At 44.8% G+C, this 20,960-nt stretch overlaps 1 protein-coding gene and 1 long non-coding RNA gene across 3 annotated transcripts in view; one reads left to right on the top strand and one right to left on the bottom strand.

Annotated features, from left to right (window-relative positions):
* Positions 1–9,554, bottom strand: part of LOC130295891 (cytochrome c oxidase assembly protein COX16 homolog, mitochondrial) — a 68,059-nt gene extending 58,505 nt beyond the window's left edge. The window contains exons 1-2 of the mRNA XM_056547196.1: positions 9,357–9,554; positions 1,532–1,609 (exon numbers count right to left, since the gene is read on the bottom strand). Of these exons, the coding sequence (XP_056403171.1) occupies positions 1,532–1,609; positions 9,357–9,422 (144 nt within the window). The 5' untranslated portion in view covers positions 9,423–9,554. The remainder of the gene's footprint in view (positions 1–1,531; positions 1,610–9,356) is intronic.
* A 181-nt stretch (positions 9,555–9,735) lies between these two features.
* Positions 9,736–20,960, top strand: part of LOC130295892 (uncharacterized) — a 136,365-nt gene continuing 125,140 nt past the window's right edge. For both annotated transcript variants that reach the window (XR_008849038.1, XR_008849037.1), the window contains exon 1: positions 9,736–9,872. This is a non-coding gene — a long non-coding RNA (uncharacterized LOC130295892). The remainder of the gene's footprint in view (positions 9,873–20,960) is intronic.

Raw genomic sequence — 20,960 nt, 5'->3', positions numbered from 1 at the left:
AACTCTATTGATCTGTGTGAGGAATCTACATTATTCCCCCCCCCCCTTCCCATATAAACATATACATAAACATAAACATATTTGGTTTTGGCGCTTGCTTAATTGTTCGAACTATTAAAATATAACATCCCGTACAGTCAATAAATATCCCATACAGTGAATGGCAAAAAAAATACCAAACTTAGAATTTAGTTTTTTTATAACAGAAAAAATAAAGTAAAAAAGTGATCAAAAAGTCCTATCAATATCAAAATGGTACCGATACAAACAGCAGATTATGGCGCAAAAATTTGCCCTCATACAGCCCAGTATACAGAAAAATTTAACTATTATAGGCATCAGAAAATGGCAATTAAAAAAAAAAACATGACTGAAACCAAAAAAATCTGGTATTGCTGTAATCAGGCCGGCCTAAAGTATCAAATAACATGCAAGTTTGACCACAAGGTGAATGGCGTTAAAAAAAAAAAAAAATTGCTAAATTATTTCACATCACAAATAATATATATGTTTTTGTTTTGGAACATATGTTATGGAAAAATGAAAGGTATCATTACAAAGTACGATCGGTGCCGCAAAAAACACCTCATGTGGCTCTGTAGATGGAAAAATAAGAGTTTTGGCTATTACGGGATGAGGAGAAAATGAAAGCGCAAAAATTTAATAAACGAAAAAAGCCTTGTTTACGTACTATTTTGATTAAAATTATTGTGTGTACCAGGACAAGTGGATGGTCATGAGGGACAAGTAGATTGTGCTACGTTTTAGTCCCTTGGACAAGTAGTTTAATTTCCACACCCCTGAGTAATTCACACTGCCATGTGCTTATCCCCGCTCATTCTCCCAATTGTAAGGGGTCTTAGCACTGAGACACCAACTGATTAAAACTTTTTGACATGTGTCTAAGTTTTTTTTAAGAGACTGTGCCCATTTAAGCTTACCCAGATAACTTAAAGGGGTACTCCGGCGCCAAGACATCTTATCCCCTGTCCCCCTGGGGACCCCCGTGATCTTGCACGCAGCACCCCGTTACAATCAGTCCCCGAAGCATGTTCACTCCGGGTCTGATGACTGGCGATCATGGAGGTCGGAGCATTGTGAAGTCATGGCCCCGCCCCCTTGTGACGTCACGCTCCGCCCCCTAAATGCAAGCCTATGGGAGGGGGCGTGACAGCTGTGTGAGTGTGACGTCACAAGGGGCGGGGCCATGACGTCACAATGCTCCGGCCCCGTGAACGCCATTCATCAGACCCGGAGCGGACATGCTCCGGGGACTGACTGTAACGGAGTGCTGCGTGCAAGATCACGGGGGTCCCCAGCAGCGGGATCCCCGTGATCAGGAATCTTATCCCCTATCCTTTGGATAGGGGATAAGATGTCTTAGTGCCGGAGTACCCCTTTAATGGTAAATCTGCCCAGTCAAGCAGAGATGCCCCCCTGATGTACACAACCAGGTTGAGGAGCCTGGGAGTCATGTACTTCAAGACCATAGCTACCATTATTCACAAGTTTTATATGGTTCATTACTTACTGTGTTTTTTAACTTTTGAACATCATAACGTATTTGAGTAAATTCACGGAGTCCAAAAGAACCACCTACGACCAGCACCTGCAAGTAAAGCGAAAAAAAGTATGTTGAGTTGGCACATCCACATTCTACTGCGTATCATAAAAATGTACTGAGGCCATGTTAGAAAAACGTTTGTTTAAAAGTCCTTAAGTTAACTGCAGGTTAGCTCAGGGATCCTGTTCGGGAGCACCGTGGTGAAATCGCAGTGTCCCGATCAGCTGTGAGGACGGCTGGAGGTCCCTTCCATGCTCCGTGCCGTCCAATCGTAGCTCCTTTACTGTTGATAGCCATGGAGGCAGAATTAAAGGAGCGCTGATAACACTGATCAATGCTATGCTATGGCATATCATTGATCAGTGTATGCAATCATACAGATTGCATGTAATAGTGCCCTATGGGGACTAAAAAAAAAAAAAGTGCAATTTTTTTTATAAATAATAAAAGTTTGAATCATTCCCCTCCCCCCCCCCCCCCCCACACACACACACACTTAAATAAAATAAAATCTTTTTTTTTAAAGATAAAAAAAAGCCCTTCCTCTAATAAAAACTAAAATATTTTTTTTTTTTAAAGACACCCCTTTTACCTTATAAAAAAAAAAAAAACACCCTGTCACATGACATGGAAAAAAGTATCGGTAATTCGTATCGGTGGGCACTTAAAGGGGTACTCCAGTGGAAAATTTTTATTTATTTATTTATTTTTTTTAAATCAACTAGTTCCAGAAAGTTACTTCTATTAAAAAATCTTAATCCTTCTAGTACTTATTAGCTGCTGAATACTACAGAGGAAATTCTTTTCTTTTTGGAATACAGAGCTCTCTGCTGACATCTCTGTCCCTTTTAGGAACTGTCCAGAGCAGCATTTGTTTGCTATGGGGATTTTCTTCTTCTCTGGACAGTTCTTAAAATGGACAATGGTGTCACCAGAGAGCGCTGTGGTCATGATGTCAGCAGAGAGCTCTGTGCTCCAAAAAGAAAAGAATTTCCTCTGTAGTATTCAGCAGCTAATAAGTACTGGAAGGATTAAGATTTTTTTAATAGATGTTATTTACAAATCTGTAACTTTCTGGCACCAGTTGATTTAAAAAAAAGAAAAAGTTTTCCACCGGAGTACCCCTTTAAAAAAAAAATGTATCGGTACTCGTACTTAAAAGAATAGTATCTGGACATCCCTAATCATAAATATGTCACACACATATGCACTTTTTAAAGACATACAATGATAAATGTTCCTCCATATGTTTAGCAGTGGGGACGCGAGGTATTGCAGCGTTGCCCCATTGATTCGAATTAAACAATGCTGCAATGTCTTGCACTGCTTCTACAAAAAATACAGCGTTTGCAAGTACAAGTACGGCCGATGTACTGAAAAGGTTCCAGCTAGAGATGAGCGAATTTACAGTAAATTCGATTCGTCACGAACTTCTCGGCTCGGCAGTTGATGGCTTATCCTGCATAAATGAGTTCAGCTTTCAGGTGCTCCGGTGGGCTGGAAAAGGTGGATACATTCCTAGGAGACACTTTCCTAGGACTGTATCCACCTTTTCCAGCCCACCGGAGCACCTGAAAGCTGAACTAATTTATGCAGGATAAGTCATCAACTGCCGAGCCGAGAAGTTCGTGACGAATCGAATTTACTGTAAATTCGCTCATCTCTTGTTCCAGCACTTGCATGAAGAAGGTGCAAGTGCTACAATGGAGGATTTTTACCAATCCGATAAAGTTGTTACCCAGCTTTGTAAGGAGCCCAAACAGCTCTTTCTGCAATGATCAGTATTGGAGAATGACAAATCCTTTGGCAGCCAACTTGGTTATCACCCAGCTTTCCACACACACAGCCTAACAGCATGATTAACGAGCAGCGGACATATAAAAAGAGAAATAAAATATTCTTTATATCTCTTTACAGGACGTGACATTCCTTACTAGGAACATCAGCTGCACCCTGAAGGAAAGAGTAAGAAGATACATCTGTCGGATGTCTCCCCAAACCCCCTGTTTAATCATGTAGCAGCGCCCTGCAAAAACATGGAAGAGCGAGCAACAGCATTAATCCCGCATCTGTCTACAACATGAAAAACGACAGGGTCATGAGAGGACTCCGGGGACCCAGACGGGAAGGAACAAATACATGTTATACATTAAGCTAAGCAACTCGTCATGTAGACTACTCTGTTGTTTCCATAGGGACAGAAGGTCATGGAGTAACAAAGCCGGTCCCCATGTGACCGAGGCGCCCCTGAGGACTCCTGCAAACGAGGACCATCAAGGTCCAGATCGGATTGTTGGACACATTATGGGGGAGATTTATCAAAACCAATCAGATCGCTTCTTTCATTTTGCAGAGGCCTTGTGAAAAATGAAAGAAGCGATCTGATTGGTTGCTATGGGCAACTGGGCAACTTTTCCTCTGCACAGGTTTTGATAAATCTCCCCCATAATTTGGGGGTGTAGATTTATCAAAACTTGGTCCAGAGGAAAAGTTGCTGGGTTGCCCATAGCAACCAATCAGATCGCTTCTTTCATTTTTGAAAAGGCCTTGAAAGAAGAAGCCATCTGATTGGTTGCTATGGGCAACTCAGCAACTTTTCCTCTGAACAGGTTTTGATAAATCTCCCCCGTAGAAGCTGCAAAATTCCTGTAAAGCAGTGGTGTCCAAACTGTGGCCCTGCAGATGTTGCAAAACTACAACTCCCAGCATGCCCGGACAGCCGTTGGCTGTCCGGGCATGCTGGGAGTTGTAGTTTTGCAACATCTGGAGGGCCACAGTTTGGACACCACTGTTGTAAAGAATACAGTGGTCCCTCAAGTTACAATATTAAATTGGTTCTGGGATGACCATTGTATGTTGAAACCATTGTATGTTGAGACCAGAACTCTATGGAAACCTGGTAATCGGTTCTAAAGCCCCAAAATGTCATCCAAAAATAGGAAAAAGTGAGAATTAAAGAAAAATACGTAGATAACTAATACAGATAAAGCAAATCCTTACATATAAAAGTAAGAAAGATCTGCTGGGAGCTGTAAATCACTGTCTGTGTCAGTGTTTCCCAAGCAGGGAGCCTCCAGCTGTTGCAAAACTACAACTCCCAGCATGCCCGGAGAGCCGAAGGCTGTCCGGGCATGCTGGGAGTTGTAGTTTTGCAACAGCTGGAGGCACCCTCTTTGGGAAACACTGGTCTATGTAGAGGACAGGAGCTTCTTCGGGGTCCTGTACAGTACATGCAATGTCCAAAAAAAGTAATATGGAGTCGCCCTCACCTGGTGTCCAAAGGAGCAGGTAACCCTTCTACAGGTAATGTGTACAGAACATGTAATACCTCCCTGTACTGTAGGGGGCGCTACCAGACATCAGTCAGTGCATACGCTTCAGTAATACAGGGGTTTTACCAGTGAATGCCCATTCTGATTGGTCGGTTCTTCCAGTCATTGACACGTTTCACAGATCTGGACTGTCTGTAGCATTGTATGTTGAGTCTGGTTTCAACTTACAATGGTCCAGAAAAGACTATTGTATGTTGAGGCCATCGTAAGTTGAGGGATCACTGTACTTGTAAAACCTCATACCCTAAAAGATGGCAGCACTAAGACCACTCGGAAATGCAATATCTCCATAGACAGTAATGCATTTCCAAGCGTGTCAATTGCAAGTCTTTTCTTTCCGCGGAGGCCGGATTCAGGATTACCACAGCAGATGTTTCCCCCATGGAAAATCTGCCGTGTGCACAGAGCAGCAGAATCCCATTGCAAACAATAGGACTCTGCTGCAAGCCAAACTTTTCCGTCGGATTCCCCTCAGAAATTCCTCCGTGTGAACACGGCCTTACAGGGCTGTGGTCAGAATTTCTAAGAACATCACAACATCTATAGCCTTCCAAAAAAATATTTCTTCAGGGTGCATTCACGCACAAAAGGATCTTCTGCGGATTTAAAGTTGTAAAAGTCCACATTTTTCCTAAGTTATCAACTTTTAGGGTGTATTCGCATGTACAGTATCCTCGCATATTTCACGAGCAGGAATTTAAGCTGCAGAGTTTACAAGGGTACTCTGGTGAAAAACTATTTTTTTCATATCAACTAGCTCCAGAAGATTAAACAGATTTGTAAATTACTTCTATTAAAAAAAAATCTTAATCCTACAAGTACTTATCAGATGCTGAAGTTGAGTTGCTCTTTTCTGTCTGACCACAGTGCTCTCTGCTGACACCTCTGCTTGTCTCAGGAACTGTCCAGAGAAGGAGCAAATCCCCATAGCAATGTACTCGCACACATCGCGGCCGCTCCAATGAGCTAGGCCTAGAGCTGCCGCGATGTGCGAGTATACTGCGCATGCGCGCAGCCACTCGCACATCGCAGTGTGTCTGCTCGTAGCGGCGTATTGCCGCTCCGAACAGGCACATGTAAAGGCAGCATATAGAGGTACTTCAGTGGTGGATCCACAGCGAAATACGTGCAGAAAATCCACTCGTCTGAACGTACCCTTACAGCGTATTTTACGCTGCAGTTCCGCCACTGAAGGACCTCTGTATGGTGCCTTTACATGTGCCTGCTCGGAGCGGCAATACGCCACTACATGCAGACACACTGAAGCGATGACCGAATGTCCGCGCATGCGTGGTGTACTTGCACACATCACGGCCACTCCCCCTGCTCAATGAGCTAGGCCGAGAGCTGCCGGGATGTGCGAGTATACTGCGCATGCGCACAGCCACTCGCACATCGCAGTGTGTTTGCTCGCAGCAGCGTTTTGCCACTCCGAACAGGAACATGTAAAGGCAGCATATAGAGGTACTTACTGAGACAGACAGAGGTGTCAGCAGAGAGCAGTGTGGTCAGACAAAAAAGAACAACTCAACTTCAACAGCTCATAACTACTGGAAGGATTAAGATTTTTTAATAGAAGTAATTTACAAATCTGTTTAACTTTATGGAGCCAGTTGATATGAAAAAATATTTTTTAACCGGAGTACCCCTTTAACGTAAACTTAATGACTGGACACAGCTTCAAATCCTGCACACCAAATACCCTTTAACGTAAACTTAATGACTGGACACAGCTTCAAATCCTGCACACCAAATAAGTGCAGCATACTGTACGTGTGACTACACCCTAAGGGTGTATTCAAACACACCAGATCTGCAATTGTGGATCAGTAGATGTAAAATCCGCAGTTGTAAATTTGTTGTGTGTGAATACGGTTGGGTCACATTTGTCATATTCTGCGACATATTTGCTGCTGCGTATTTTCCTTAAAGTCAATAGGTAGCAAAATCATCTGAAAAAAATACGGCACGTGTGACCTTACTCTTAAAGCTGATAACTTAGGAAAAGGTAGTGACCTCGTACCTCACAGATAGGTGTAAAGACCAGCAGTGAGAAACCAGCAACACTACAAGGGCCACCATTTAAAGAAACACTCTAGTTTTTTTAACCCCCTATATCATGCACGCTCACCACTACTAGTCAAACAACACCATTTGTTTATATTCCATTAGGCTGTATTCACACGGACAAAAAAAACAGACAATAACGGATGCAAACGCATGATATCCATTTGTATCCGTTTGGAACCGTTATGGTTCAGTTCATAACATGCTCAGAAGTAAAAACGGATCAAAAAATGGATTGAACAAATGGATGCAAACGACATGACATTAAAGGAGATGTCCGGCGCTGACTTTTTCTATTCCGTCCTGCAAAAAAAAGACGAAACAAACTTTCACTTCCCTCCATATGTTCTCCCGGAGCTCCGCAACAGCTGATCGGTCGACCAGGCTGTTTACTCCCTACTTCCTTTAGCCCGGTAGGTCACAGGGCGCTTCAGCCTATCACCGGCCGAGGCGGGACATCGCTGCGGCTCGTGATAGGCTGAAGCGCCGTGTGACTTTCCGGGCTAAAGGAAGTAGGAAGTAAACAGCCCAGCCGACCGATCAGCTGTTGCGGAGCACCGGGAGAACATATGGAGGGAAGTGAAAGTTTGTTTTGTCTTTTTTTGCAGCCCGGGCAGGACGGAATAGAAAAAGTCTGCGTCGGACATCTCCCTTAAAGGGGTACTCCACCCCTAGACATCTTATGCCCTATCCAAAGGATAGGGGATAAGATGTCAGATCGCAGCGGTCCCGCTGCTGGGGATCCCCGGGATCCCCGCTGCGGCACTGCGCTATCATTACAGCACAGAGCGAGTTCGCTCTGCACGTAATGACGGGCAATACAGGGGCCGCAGCATCGTTACGTCACGGCCCGCGGGGACGGAGCCATGACGTCACGCTGCTCCGTCCGTCATTACGCACAGAGCGAAAGCGCTCTGTGCAGTAATGATAGCGCGGTGCCGCAGCGACGATCCCGAGGGTCCCCAGCAGCTGGACCGCAGCGATCTGACATCTTATCCCCTATCCTTTGGCTAGGGGATAAGATGTCTAGGGGCAGAGTACCCCTTTAAAGGCTCATCCATTTTCCATAGACTTCAATGTTAAATTTACTTTATCCGTGTTTTTTCTTCCGTTTTTTTGACAAATGGGAACAGACCTCTGACTCCTTTTGTTTTGAACGGAATGGTGACATGAGCGAGCATGCTATCACTTCATTCATTGTCTATAGAGCTGCTGAAGATAGCTGAGCCCACCCCCCCGTAACTCACATGAGTTAAAAGGATACCTCACTGCTTTAAAACTTATCCCTTATCCTGCGGAATGTCTGACGACCTGCTGAGACCCACATAATCTCCAGAATGGGGTCCTTATACATGAAGGAGTGTGCCTGCACGGTCTATGGGAGTGCAGGAGATATCTGAGTACAGCGCTCGTGTATCTCCAGTGTCCCCATAGAGAATGCATGGAGCATGGGCCCAGTTCTGGAGATGGCAGGGGCCCCGAGGTCAGAACCTTAAGCAATCAGACAGTTATCCCCCTTAATGGTCTATTCACACGTACAGTATTCTGCGCAGATTTGATGCACATGGTTTTCTGCTGCAGATTTCAATGTAAACTGAATGACTGAACACAGCTTGAAATCCTGCGCATCAAATCTGCGCAGAATACTGTACATGTGAATAGACCCTTAAAGTGTATCCAAAGGATAGGGGATAAGTGTTAGATCACGGGAAGTTGATCTCCTGCCCAGCGCCCTGGCTCTCCCCATGCACAATGCTGTTTGTCGACACGTGCCCTTGATGCATCCCTATGAGAGAGCTGGAGATACACGAGTACAGTACTTCGGCTCGCCCATAGAGATGCATGGAGGAGGCGTGGAGCCGGAGATCAGACACTTATCTTCTATCCTTTGGATAGTAGATACATATTCCTAAACTGGACAACTCCTTTAAAAAAAAAAAACATGTGAAAAGTTTTGATGGATTTGTGTCTGAGTGTTCAGACCCAAACTGTGGACCTTGAGCTGCTGCAAAACTACAACTCCCAGCATGCCCGGACAGCCGCTGGGAGTTGTAGTTTTGCAGCAGCTGGAGATCTACAGTTTGGAGACCACTGCCCTAGCATTATAGAGTCTACTGTACACAGTCCCCAGTGAGCCATACACATCCACAGCAGCAAATCTGCAATAACTTTAAGACACTACAGCAGTTCTCCCCAAAGATGTAAAACTACAACTCCCAGCATGTCCAGACAGCCTTTACATGTTAGGAGTTGTAGTTCTGCAACAGCTGGAGAGCCGCAGCTTGGGTGGCACTGGCCTACAGGGTCACGAATACTAACAAGTACCTGCAAAAATCCTATACAACTATATGTAAGGTTTATAATGCCTGATAACAATAATACTGTGCACTCACCAGCATGGGCACTCCATACCGCAGCGTGCTGTTATTTTTATACCATAGCCAGAACTTTTGTAGCATTTTGTAAAGATCCCCTCTCACCTTGGGGGGAAGTATTTCAGTGCAGCACACGGAACTCCTTCCTGCTGTCAGCCAGCACTAACAGGGTAGTATAGTCTGCAAGGACCAGGTCATGTGACAACCTCAAGTCACGTGACTCGGTAGCGCGGGCTCTGTAGCACGGAGAGCGCACTGTGGGCAGTGGAGGAATGGGGGCGTCTCCTGGATCTCCTCACACGGTGTGCGGCCCCCCTGCTCCCGCAGACTTGACTGTGTCCGGCGGCCTCCTCTCCTGTTACTGCTGAGACCCCGCTGTGTGGGACGGTGATCTCCTCTGCCCTGTACTAAGGGGGAATTCACACTAGGGACACACAGAACTCTATAACACCCTATATCAGGGGTACTCAACTATTCCTAGTGAGGGTCCACTTATCCAGGTCTGCTACTGCCGCATTGACATGAAGGAAATAGGTAAAACGACTGAAGTCTGGAGGATGTAAATGTACTGTTTCCTGTATTTTCTGAATACTGCCTGAGACTGTACCCCAGAATAAAATACTGCCGCACGCTATACCCCCAAATAAAATACTGCCACATGCTGTACCCCTGAATAAAATACTGCCACACGCTGTACCCCTGAATAAAATACTGCCACACGCTGTACCCCTGAATATAATACTGCTACAAACTGTACCCCTGAATATAATACTGCTACATGCTGTATCCCTGAATAAAATACTGCCACACGCTGTACCCCTGAATATAATACTGTCACATACTGTACCCCTGAATATAATACTGCCACACGCTGTACCCCTGAATATAATACTGCCACACATTCTACCTCTGAATATAATACTGCCACACGCTGTACCCCCGAATATAATACTGCCACACGCTTTACTCCTGAATAAAATACTGCCACATGCTGTCCCCCTGAATATAATACTGCCACACGCTGTATCCCTGAATATAATACTGCCACACGCTGTACTCCTGAATATAATACTGTCACACGCTGTATCCCTGAATATAATACTGCCACACGCTGTACTCCTGAATATAATACTGTCACATGCTGTACTCCTGAATATAATACTGCTACAAACTGTACCCCTGAATATAATACTGCTACATGCTGTATCCCTGAATAAAATACTGCCACACGCTGTACCCCCGAATATAATACTGCCACATGCTGTACCCCTGAATATAATACTGCCACACACTGTACCCCTGAATATAATACTGCCACACACTGTACCCCTGAATATAATACTGCCACACGCTGTACCCCTGAATATAATACTGCCACACGCTGTACCCCTGAATATAATACTGCCACACACTGTACCCCTGAATATAATACTGCCACACGCTCTATCCCTGAATATAATACTGCCACACACTGTACCCCTGAATATAATACTGCTACAAACTGTACCCCTGAATATAATACTGCTACATGCTGTATCCCTGAATAAAATACTGCCACACGCTGTACCCCTGAATATAATACTGTCACATACTGTACCCCTGAATATAATACTGCCACACGCTGTACCCCTGAATATAATACTGCCACACATTCTACCTCTGAATATAATACTGCCACACGCTGTACCCCCGAATATAATACTGCCACATGCTGTACCCCTGAGTATAATACTGCCACACATTCTACCTCTGAATATAATACTGCCACACGCTGTACCCCTGAATATAATACTGCTACAAACTACATGCTGTATCCCTGAATAAAATACTGCCACACGCTGTACCCCTGAATATAATACTGCCACACGTTGTACCCCTGAATATAATACTGCCACACGCTGTACCCCTGAATATAATACTGCCACACGCTGTACCCCTGAATAAAATACTGCCACATGCTGTACCCCTGAATATAATACTGCCACACGCTGTACCCCTGAATATAATACTGCCACACGCTGTACCCCTGAATATAATACTGCCACACACTGTACCCCTGAATATAATACTGCCACACGCTCTATCCCTGAATATAATACTGCCACACACTGTACCCCTGAATATAATACTGCTGCAAACTGTACCCCTGAATATAATACTGCTACATGCTGTATCCCTGAATAAAATACTGCCACACGCTGTACCCCTGAATATAATACTGTCACATACTGTACCCCTGAATATAATACTGCCACACGCTGTACCCCTGAATATAATACTGCCACACATTCTACCTCTGAATATAATACTGCCACACGCTGTACCCCCGAATATAATACTGCCACATGCTGTACCCCTGAGTATAATACTGCCACACATTCTACCTCTGAATATAATACTGCCACACGCTGTACCCCTGAATATAATACTGCTACAAACTACATGCTGTATCCCTGAATAAAATACTGCCACACGCTGTACCCCTGAATATAATACTGCCACACGTTGTACCCCTGAATATAATACTGCCACACGCTGTACCCCTGAATAAAATACTGCCACATGCTGTACCCCTGAATATAATACTGCCACACGCTGTACCCCTGAATATAATACTGCCACACACTGTACCCCTGAATATAATAATGCCACACGCTCTATCCCTGAATATAATACTGCCACACACTGTACCCCTGAATATAATACTGCCACATGCTGTACCCTTGAATAAAATACTGCCACATGCTGTACCCCTGAATATAATACTGCCACACGCTGTACCCCTGAATATAATCCTGCCGCATGCTGTCCCCCTGAATATAATACTGCTGCACGCTGTCCCCCTGAATATAATACTGACACACGCTGTATACCTGAATATAATGCTGCCACACACTATATCCCTGAGTATATTACTGAAGCACGCTATGCCCCTTAATATATTACTGCCGCACACTGTGCCCCTGAATATATTACTGCAGCATGCTGTGCCTCCGAATATATTACTGCAGCACGCTGTACCCCAGAATATAATACTGCCACATGCTGTACCCCTGAATATATTACTGCCACATACTGTACCCCATGAATATAATATTGCCACATACTATACCCCTGAATATATTACTGCAGCATGCTGTGCCCCTGAATATATTACTGCCGCACGCTGTACCCCTGAATATATTACTGCCACACGCTATGCCCCTGGTATAGTGCTGGCACATGCTATGCCCCTAATATATTAAAGCCACATGCTGTGTTCCAGGTATATTACTGCCACATGCTCTGCCCCTGGTATATTTCTGCCACTTGGTATGCCCCTGGTATAGTACTGCCACACGCTTCATCCCTGGTATAGTACTGCCACACGCTTTATCCCTGGTATAGTACTGCCACACACTATATCCCTGGTATAGTACTGCCACACACTATATCCCTGGTATAGTACTGCCACACACTATATCCCTGGTATAGTACTGCCACACACTATATCCCTGGTATGGTACTGCCACATGCTATGTCCCTGGTATATTACTACCACACAATATGCCCCCAAATATAATTTTAACAAACACTGTGCCATGTACCGACTAATTGTACCTTAAAACAATGACTGATGCCACCGTGGCCCCAGAATAAATGATGCCTCCATGCCCCCCAGTTTAAATGATGCCACCGTGCCCCCCAGAATAAATGATGCCACCGTGCCCCCCAGAATAAATGATGCCACCGTGCCCCCCAGAATAAATGATGCCACCGTGCCCCCCAGAATAAATGATGCCACCGTGCCCCCCAGAATAAATGATGCCACCGTGCCCCCCCAGAATAAATGATGCCACCGTGCCCCCCCAGAATAAATGATGCCACCGTGCCCCCCAGAATAAATGATGCCACCGTGCCCCCCAGAATAAATGATGCCACCGTGCCCCCAGAATAAATGATGCCACCGAGCCCCCCAGAATAAATGATGCCACCGTGCCCCCCAGAATAAATGATGCCACTGTGCCCCCCAGAATAAATGATGCCACCGTGCCCCCCCAGAGTAAATGATGCCACCGTGCCCCCCCAGAATAAATGATGCCACCGTGCCCCCCCAGAATAAATGATGCCACCGTGCCCCCCAGAATAAATGATGCCACCGTGCCCCCCAGAATAAATGATGCCACCGTGCCCCCCAGAATAAATGATGCCACCGTGCCCCCAGAATAAATGATGCCACCGTGCCCCCCCAGAATAAATGATGCCACCGTGCCCCCCAGAATATATGAAGTCACTGCGCCCCCAGAATAAATGAAGTCACCATGACTTCAGCTGCTGCAAACTACAACTCCCATCATGCACAGACAGACGGTCATGATGGGAGTTGTAGTTCTGTAACAACTGGAGAGTCATAGGTGGGAGAATGACTGCTCACCTGACAGCATAGGCTCCCCGTCCCAGGTCCCGCGCAGCTCCCCTGCTCTGGCCTCTTCTAGTCAGGCCTGGCCAGAGCACATGATGCAGGCAACGCTAATCACACCGCCTGCATCACTGGAAAAGCGCCGGGCAGGGAGCACAGTGTTTCCTTGCTCCGGCCGTGGCTATTCATTTGTATCGGTGTCTTAAGACACCGATACAAATAAATGAGGGGAGAACGGCAGGCAGTCCGCATGACTGGCAGCCGCGGTCCGGATTTGGACCGCGGTCCGCCAGTTGAGTACCCCTGCCTTATATTATACCATACAGAGAAAGGGCATCATATAACACCCTATAATACACCGTACAGAGAGAGGGCATCATATAACACCCTATAATACACCGTACAGAGAGAGGGCATCATATAACACCCTATAATATACCGTACAGAGAGAGGGCATCATATAACACCCTATAATATACCGTACAGAGAGAGGGCATCATATAACACCCTATAATATACCGTACAGAGAGAGGGCATCATATAACACCCTATAATACACCGTACAGAGAGAGGGCATCATATAACACCCTATAATACTCCGTACAGAGAGAGGGCATCATATAACACCCTATAATATACCATAAAGAGAGAACATCATTTAACACCCTATAATACACCGTACAGAGAAAGGGCATCATATAACACCCTATAATATACCATACAGAGAGAGGGCATCATATAACACCCTATAATATACCGTACAGAGAGAGGGCATCATATAACACCCTATAATATACTGTACAGAGAGAGGGCATCATATAACACCCTATAATACACCGTACAGAGAGAGGGCATCATATAACACCCTATAATATACCGTACAGAGAGAGGGCATCATATAACACCCTATAATATACCGTACAGAGAGAGGGCATCATATAACACCCTATAATACACCGTACAGAGAGAGGGCATCATATAACACCCTATAATACTCCGTACAGAGAGAGGGCATCATATAACACCCTATAATATACCATACAGAGAGAGGGCATCATATAACACCCTATAATATACCGTACAGAGAGAGGACATCATATCACACCCTATAATATACCATACAGAGAGAGGACATCATATAACACCCTATAATATACCGTACAGAGAGAGGACATCATATAACACCCTATAATATACCGTACAGAGAGAGGGCATCATATAACACCCTATAATATACCGTACAGAGAGAGGGCATCATATAACACCCTATAATATACCGTACAGAGAGAGGACATCATATGACACCCTATAATACACCGTACAGAGAGAGGGCATCATATAACACCCTATAATATACCATAAAGAGAGAACATCATTTAACACCCTATAATACACCGTACAGAGAAAGGGCATCATATAACACCCTATAATATACCATACAGAGAGAGGGCATCATATAACACCCTATAATATACCGTACAGAGAGAGGGCATCATATAACACCCTATAATATACCGTACAGAGAGAGGGCATCATATAACACCCTATAATACACCGTACAGAGAGAGGGCATCATATAACACCCTATAATACACCGTACAGAGAGAGGGCATCATATAACACCCTATAATACACCATACAGAGAGAGGGCATCATATAACACCCTATAATACAAAATACAGAGAGAGGGCATCATATAACACCCTATAATACACCATAAAGACAGAGGGCATCATATAACACCCTATAATACACCGTACAGAGAGAGGGCATCATATAACACCCTATAATATACCATAAAGAGAGAGCATCATATAACACCCTATAATATACCATAAAGACAGAGGGCATCATATAACACCCTATAATACACCGTACAGAAAGAGGACATCATATCACACCCTATAATATACCATACAGAGAGAGGGCATCATATAACACCCTATAATATACTGTACAGAGAGAGGATCATATAACACCCTATAATACACCAAACAGAGAGAGGGTATCTCATAACACCCTATAATTTACCGTACAGAGAGAGGGCATCATATCACACCCTATAATATACCGTACAGAGAGAGGGCATCATATAACACCCTATAATATACCGTACAGAGAGAGGACATCATATAACACCCTATAATATACCGTACAGAGAGAGGGCATCATATAACACCCTATAATATACCGTACAGAGAGAGGGCATCATATAACACCCTATAATATACCGTACAGAGAGAGGACATCATATCACACCCTATAATATACCATACAGAGAGAGGGCATCATATAACACCCTATAATACACCAGAAAGACAGAGGGCATCATATAACACCCTATAATATACCGTACAGAGAGAAGGCATCATATAACACCCTATAATATACCGTACAGAGAGAGGGCATCATATAACACCCTATAATATACCGTACAGAGAGAGGACATCATATCACACCCTATAATATACCGTACAGAGAGAGGGCATCATATAACACCCTATAATACACCGTACAGAGAGAGGGCATCATATAACACCCTATAATATACCGTACAGAGAGAGGACATCATATAACACCCTATAATATACCGTACAGAGAGAGGGCATCATATAACACCCAATAATATACCGTACAGAGAGAGGACATCATATAACACCCTATAATACACCGTACAGAGAGAGGGCATCATATAACACCCTATAATATACCGTACAGAGAGAGGACATCATATAACACCCTATAATATACCGTACAGAGAGAGGGCATCATATAACACCCTATAATATACCGTACAGAGAGAGGACATCATATGACACCCTATAATACACCGTACAGAGAGAGGGCATCATATAACACCCTATAATATACTGTACAGAGAGAGGGCATCATATAACACCCTAATATACACTGTACAGAGAGAGGGCATCATATAACACCCTATAATATACCGTACAGAGAGAGGACATCATATCACACCCTATAATATACCGTACAGAGAGAGGACATCATATAACACCCTATAATATACCGTACAGAGAGAGGGCATCATATAACACCCTATAATACACCATAAAGACAGAGGGCATCATATAACACCCTATAATACACCGTACAGAGAGAGGGCATCATATAACACCCTATAATATACCGTACAGAGAGAGGACATCATATCACACCCTATAATATACCATACAGAGAGAGGGCATCATATAACACCCTATAATACACCAAACAGAGAGAGGGCATCATATAACACCCTATAATATACTGTACAGAGAGAGGGCATCATATCACACCCTATAATATACCGTACAGAGAGAGGGCATCATAGAACACCCTATAATACACAATACAGAGAGAGGGCATCATATAACACCCTATAATACACCGTACAGAGAGAGGGCATCATAGAACACCCTATAATACACAATACAGAGAGAGGGCATCATATAACACCCTATAATACACAATACAGAGAGAGGGCATCATATAACACCCTATAATATACCATACAGAGAGAGGGCATCATATAACACCCTATAATACTCCGTACAGAGAGAGGGCATCATATAACACCCTATAATATACCGTACAGAGAGAACATCATTTAACACCCTATAATATACCATAAAGACAGAGGGCATCATATCACACCCTATAATACACCGTACAGAAAGAGGGTATCATATAATACACTATAATATACCGTACCCAGGGAGTGTAGCATATAACACCCTATAATATACCATACCGAGGCCACAACCTATAACACCCTATAATATGCTGTACCCAGACCTCAACATATAACACTAGGGGCCACATCAATCCATTGCTTGTGACCGATAATTGTAAGGGGCACCCACACAGTAAACTGGGAAGTGTAATTAATAAACCACTCAGCTTATTATATAGTCGCAGATGACAGGCGACATAATGTAGTGTGAAAACAAAGCCGCACGGCCCCTTCCCCTCCTTTTCAGTAACGTCAGGCTGCTTTCTGCTCTGTTCTGCAGTCGGGACAGAGAAGGAGGCGAGGGTCACAGTGTCTCTAGCTGTTCTGAAACAGGTCATAAAAGGTAATAAGCTGGTGAGTTCACACATGTGGACACCCCTAGAGTTTTGTGGCACAAAAAGTCACAGTGCATGTACACTGCTTAAAAAACAAAGGGAACACTTAAACAACACAATGTAACTCCAAGTCAATCACACTTCTGTGAAATCACACTGTCCACTCAGGAAGCAACAGTGATTGACAATCAATTTCACATGCTGTTGTGCAAATGGAACAGACAACAGGTGGAAATTATAGGCAATTAGCAAGACAACCCCAATAAAGGAGTGGTTTTGCAGGTGGCTGATGTTTTTGTCACTTTTTAATGCTGGCAGTGCTTTCTAGTGGTAGCATGAGACGGAGTCTACAACCCACACAGGTGGCTCAGGTAGTGCAGCTCATCCAGGATGGCGCATCAATGCGAGCTGTGGCAAGAAGGTTTGCTGTGTCTGTCAGCGTATTGTTCAGAGCATGGAGGCGCTACCAGGAGACAAGCCAGTACATCAGGAGACATGGAGGAGGCCGTAGGAGGGCAACAACCCAGCAGCAGGACCGCTACCTCCGCCTTTTTGCAAGGAGGAGCACTGCCAGAGCCCTGCAAAATGACCTCCAGCAGGCCACAAATGTGCATGTGTCCACTCAAACGGTCACAAATAGATTCCATGAGGGTGGTATGAGGGCCTGACATCCACAGGTGGGGGTTGTGATTACAGCCCAACACTGTGCAGGACGTTTGGCAAATTGGCCACTGGCGCCCTGTGCTCTTCACAGATTAAAACAGGTTCACACTGAGCACATGTGACAGAGTCTGGAGATGCCTTGGAGTTCTGCTGCCTGCAACATCCTCCAGCATGACCAGTTGGGTGGTCGGTCAGTAATGGTGTGGGGTGAAAATTGTTTGGGGGGCCACACAGCCCTCCATGTGCTTGCCAGAGGTAGCCTGACTGCCATTAGGTACCGAGATGAGATCCTCAGACCCCTTGTGAGAACATATACTGGTGCGGTTGGCCCTGGGTTCCTCCTAATGCAAGACAATCCTAGACCTCATGTGGCTGGAGTGTGTCAGCAGTTCCTGCAAAAGGAAGGTATTGATGCTATGGACTGGCCTGCCCGTTCCCCAGACCTGAATCCGATTGAGCTCCATCCACCAACATCATGTCGCACCACAGACTGTCCATGAGTTGGCGGATGCTTTAGTCCAGGTCTGGGAGGACATCCCTCAGGAGACCACCTCATCAGGAGCATGCCCAGGCATTGTAGGGAGGTCATACGGGCACGTGGAGGCCACACACACTACTGAGCCTCATTTTGACTTTAGAACATTACATCAAAGTTGGATCAGCTTGTAGTGTGGTTTTCCACTTTGATTTTGAGTGTGACTCCATATCCAGACCTCCATGGGTTGATAAATTTGATTTCCATTGATAATTTTTGTGTGATTTTGTTGTCAGCACATTCAACTATGTAAAGACGAAAGTATTTCATATGATTAGTTCATTCATTCAGATCTAGGAATGTGTTATCATAGTGTTCCCTTTATTTTTTTGAGCAGTATATTTGTGCATAAGTGTGTATCTATGTAAGGTTTACATTGTGTTTTACTGTAAAATAACAAAATACTGGGTGCTTTTTTGGTACAAAAGACAGAAAAATTATTTGAATTATGTGTGAACATAGCCTAAAGGTAAGGTTATCATCAGGGATGAGCGAATTGAATCGGACAAATACGAATTCAATACGAATTTCAAGAAAAATTTGATTTGCAACGAATGCGAATATCGCTGCGATTCACTTCATTAAACTCCCATTTAGTGCGGTCCAGGCTCCAGGGCATCTAAAATGGCAGATCCACATGTGAGTACATGGAGCAAGGAATCCTGGGAAGGCGGGAACAAGGGTCAGTGGAATAACCCTGAATCCCATGTAGCCTATCAGCAGCCAGCCACCCCTGTGATTTCACAGCCCTATATAATCGGCAGTCATCTTGAGGCCAGTCACTTCAGCCTTTTATTGAAGAGAGAGGGACAAACAGCAGTGTGCACAGAAAAGCATTTTTTCAACAGCGATTCACCTCCCAGTCACAGAGGGACAGAGCAGTGTGTTGCACAGAAAAGCTTTTTTACAGCGATGATTCCCCTCAAGCCCAAATCCAGCCTACAAGCACTGATAGGGAAGGGAGTGAGATTGAGAGCAATTTTGGGTGTACATAGGGCAAATTAGGGTGTACACAGCGACTGTGTGCTGCAGCACTGGTGTGTACTACTGGTGTTGTAGACAAATGCTGTTTTAAGCGTACTGAAGCGCATTGTCCTCCCCTCATAAGTGCATACCACATACGTACATCTAAGTGGTGTACCATTTTGTTCCTGTTAAAGTCTTAAAGGGGTACTCCGGCCCTAAGACATCCTATCCCCTATCCAAAGGATAGGGGATAAGATGTCTGACCGCGGGGGTCCTGCCGCCCCGTGTGACGTCACGCCCCGCCCCCACTATGCAAGTCTATAGGAGGGGGGTGCCGAATGCAAAATTACGGGGGTCCCCAGCGGCGGGACCCCCACGGTCAGACATCTTATCCCCTATCCTTTGTATGAGGGATAAGATGTCTTAGGGCCGGAGTACCCCTTTAAGGGCCTAGATACTGTGAAAGGCCAGGCAAAAGTACACACCTGCTGGTGTAGACAAATACTGTTTTAAGCATAGTGGAGTGCATTGTCCTCCCCTCATAAGTGTATACCACATACGTACACCTAAGTGGTGTACTATTTTGTTCTTGTTAAAGTCTTAAGGGCCTAGATACTGTGAAAGGCCAGCCAAAAGTACACACCTGCTGGTGTTGTAGACAAATACTGTTTTAAGCGTAGTGGAGCTTGTTGTACTCCCCTCATATACTTACTAAGAATGTCAGGCAGAGAAGTGCCAGAATGTGGCAGAGGCCTAAATTCATCAGGCAGAGGTCGCAACAGACTAGGGGTGAGTTGCAACAGGAGTCACAGTGAGAGGCTTGAGCTCCCGGTATCAGCTAGCAGTCGTGTCTCGACCAGCAACCCATCAGCCATCATCGATTGGTTAACACGGTCATCCACGGTCAGTGACATCTGACACCCCCAGTCAACAGTCGGTGGGTTCCTGAGACACAACCCTCAGTTGGCATGGCCCGAGAGCAGTCCTT

Source organism: Hyla sarda, chromosome 11, assembly GCF_029499605.1.
Source record: "Hyla sarda isolate aHylSar1 chromosome 11, aHylSar1.hap1, whole genome shotgun sequence".
Taxonomy (NCBI): domain Eukaryota; kingdom Metazoa; phylum Chordata; class Amphibia; order Anura; family Hylidae; genus Hyla; species Hyla sarda.
This window is presented reverse-complemented; position numbering and strand designations above follow the sequence as displayed.